The following is a 2897-nucleotide window of genomic DNA, read 5'->3' as shown; positions in this document are numbered from 1 at the left end:
TGAAGTATACTTGATGTAAAATATGATATGAGTTACAGGAGTACAATATAGTTATTCACAATCTTAGAGGTTATTTTCCATTTATAGTTATTATAAAAATCCTGGCTATATCTCCTGCATTGTACAATATATCCTTAAAGCTTATTTTATACATAATAGTTTATACTTCTTAATCACTTATCCCTTTATCCTCTTTCCACTTCTTTTTCCCCACAGGCAAACATAAATTTGTTCTCTACATCAGTGAGTCTGTATCTCTTTTGCTATATTCACTAATTTTTACAGTTTTCTGATTTCACATATAAGTGATATCATCTTTGTCTTTTTTTCCTGACTTAGTCCTCCACTTTGCATAATACCCTCCAAGTCCATCCACATTGCTGTAAATGGGAAATTTTCATTCTTTTGATGGATGAGTGTGTCCCTTCACAGCTTTTCTTTCCTTCCATTTTTTCATGAGGTGAACAGTGGGTGAAAAACTGGTCTCTACATTTTTAGCTACGTGATTCTGAGCAAGTAAGACAACTATTTACTCAGCACTCTCCCCCCCCTCCCAAAAAAGAAAAAAAATTAGACTTGCATTTTAAGACCATTTGTAAGATTCTGACACACATTAACTACAGATTTAATTTTTCATCTAATAGACAAAAAGAATGAGTGGAATTTACAAATTAAGGACAAGGTTTCTGCCAAATATTTTTGCTTTGCTTTGGAAAGCAGGAAAAACATCTTCTTTTGCAAAGGGGAGGCCCCCTTGCACAGTGAGACAAGAAATTCTGACCAAACATTTGATAACATATTCTGTAGCCAAAAATATCACTGTGTAAATTTAATCACAATTACAATCCACAGATAAATGGACAAGTTGATGACAATTTCAATTATATTTATGACAACATATCAATTGACCAATATAATAAAAAGAGGCATATGTTATTGGCCTGGATTGAGAAAGGTGAGTAGAATACTGTAATTTATTCATTTTCAAGTATCTTCAAGAATAAAAGAAAGAACTACAGATGATTCAACAAACTATTCAATTTCTTTACCTATATTGCACTTAAAATATAGAATAGGAGATATTACTAAAAGAATCTTGAAATTTTGGGGAAACTTTTACAACTTACCATGTCCACATTTTTGTCATTACATTTCTGTTTGAATGCAATGGTAAGTAGAGATACTATTGAAATAGGAAAGGGCTCAATGTTATGAAAGCAAGAAAGAAAAGAATTGGTTAGACTGAACAAACATCCATAGCTTACCTTGGGTGAGAATGACCCACAAGGAAAAGAAGAGTGTTATCATTAGATGGGAAAGGTTATTGGTCCCTTGTCTGCAACTGGTATGGGATCACTTAGGGCTGAGGATGAGTCTTCAGGCAAGGAATAGGCTCACAGAGTTACATTATGTGACAAGAGAAGAAAAGACATCAGACATTAGAGATGAAGTCCTGTCAAGAAGACATTAGAAAGACAAGTGGTATGAAGAAAGAATGGAAGGAAGAGGATAAAGTGGAGCAGAGAAAAGAAAAAAGGCCAAGAAAAGGAGATATAAATGGTTTGGTTCAGTTTGTAATTCTCTTCAGGATTTTCTTCACAGCAATTTTGACATCCTTGTTCCTGAGGCTATAAATGAGAGGGTTCAGCATGGGTACCACATTGGTGGAAAACACTGTGTAAAACTTTCCCTGCTCCACAAACCCAGAAGATGGTAGCCTGACATAAGTGAGCAGCGCAAATCCATAGAATAGACTAACTGTTGTAATGTGGGAGCCACAGGTGCTCAAGGCTTTGGACCAACCTTTAGATGATGGCATATGACAGATATTGAAAAGAATCAAAGCATAAGAAATAAAGATAATGAGGCCAGACAATATGACAACTGTTCCCACAACAGCAGAAACCACAATCTCATTGGCATAAGTGCTGCTGCAGGAGAGCTGGAGCAGTGGGAAGATGTCACACAGGTAATGGTTGATGATGTTGGAATCACAAAATATCAGCCTCATCATAAATCCTGTGTGGACCATGGCTCCAGCAAACCCCATCACATATGAACCAGACATCAGCAGAGAACACACCTGAGGGGACATGGCCGTTGTGTAGAGCAAGGGCTTACAGATGGCCACATAGCGATCATAGGCCATGGCTGTCAACACATAGCACTCAGAGTTGACAAAAAAGCAGAAGAAAAACAGCTGGGACATACATCCTCTAAAGGAGATGACATTCCTGTCGGCAATAAAGCTTATTAGCATTTTGGGGGTAAAGACAGATGGGTAACAGATGTCAATGAAGGACAGATTGAAGAGATAAAAGTACATGGGTGTGTGCAGGTGTGAATTCAGACAAATTAGAATCATCAAGTATAAATTGCCCACCACAGTGACCAGGTAGTTCAGCAGAAACAGGAAAAACAGAGGTAGCTGGAGTTTAGGTTGGTCTGTCAATCCCATAAGGATAAACTCACTCACAGAGGAGGCATTTTCCATAGTCATTTACTCCACAGTCATGGTCTGGAGGAACAGGGGCAGAAACGGAGATTAACAATGGAATTTAATGGACCTTCCCTCTTTGTCTCTGGAGTGAGAGCTGGATCTCTTGGTTTATAACCCCAGGGTTGTCTAAACACTCAGCAAAGCATTCAAAATACAAGACTTCTGATGATTATTACTGCAGATTTCTCACTTCCTTCTTTCTGCCCTTACTCCTTTTGTTTGTCTCTGAGCTGAACAAATGCAGATAAACTCCCAGTGTCTGCACAACATTCCTACCTCTCTCCAGGCTCTGTTCAGGATCAAGGCTGAAAAGAGAAATAAACAGGCAGTGTTCCCCCAAACCTTCATTTGTATAGTTTGAGGTTTGAGGGGAATTGAGACAAAGGCAATTCAACAC

At 38.0% G+C, this 2897-nt stretch overlaps 1 protein-coding gene across 1 annotated transcript; it reads right to left on the bottom strand.

Moving 5' to 3' along the window:
- Positions 1-1567: 1567 nt before the first annotated feature.
- LOC122705166 (olfactory receptor 143-like) lies at positions 1568-2503 on the bottom strand. The gene has a single exon (XM_043920398.1). It carries the CDS (start codon positions 2498-2500, stop codon positions 1568-1570), a length of 933 nt encoding a protein of 310 aa, XP_043776333.1. The 5' UTR covers positions 2501-2503.
- Between the last annotated feature and the right edge of the window lie 394 nt (positions 2504-2897).

This window comes from Cervus elaphus, chromosome 2 (genome assembly GCF_910594005.1).
Source record: "Cervus elaphus chromosome 2, mCerEla1.1, whole genome shotgun sequence".
NCBI lineage: Eukaryota > Metazoa > Chordata > Mammalia > Artiodactyla > Cervidae > Cervus > Cervus elaphus.
The sequence above is the reverse complement of the archived record's forward strand: the minus strand, read 5'-3'. Positions and strand labels throughout refer to the sequence as shown.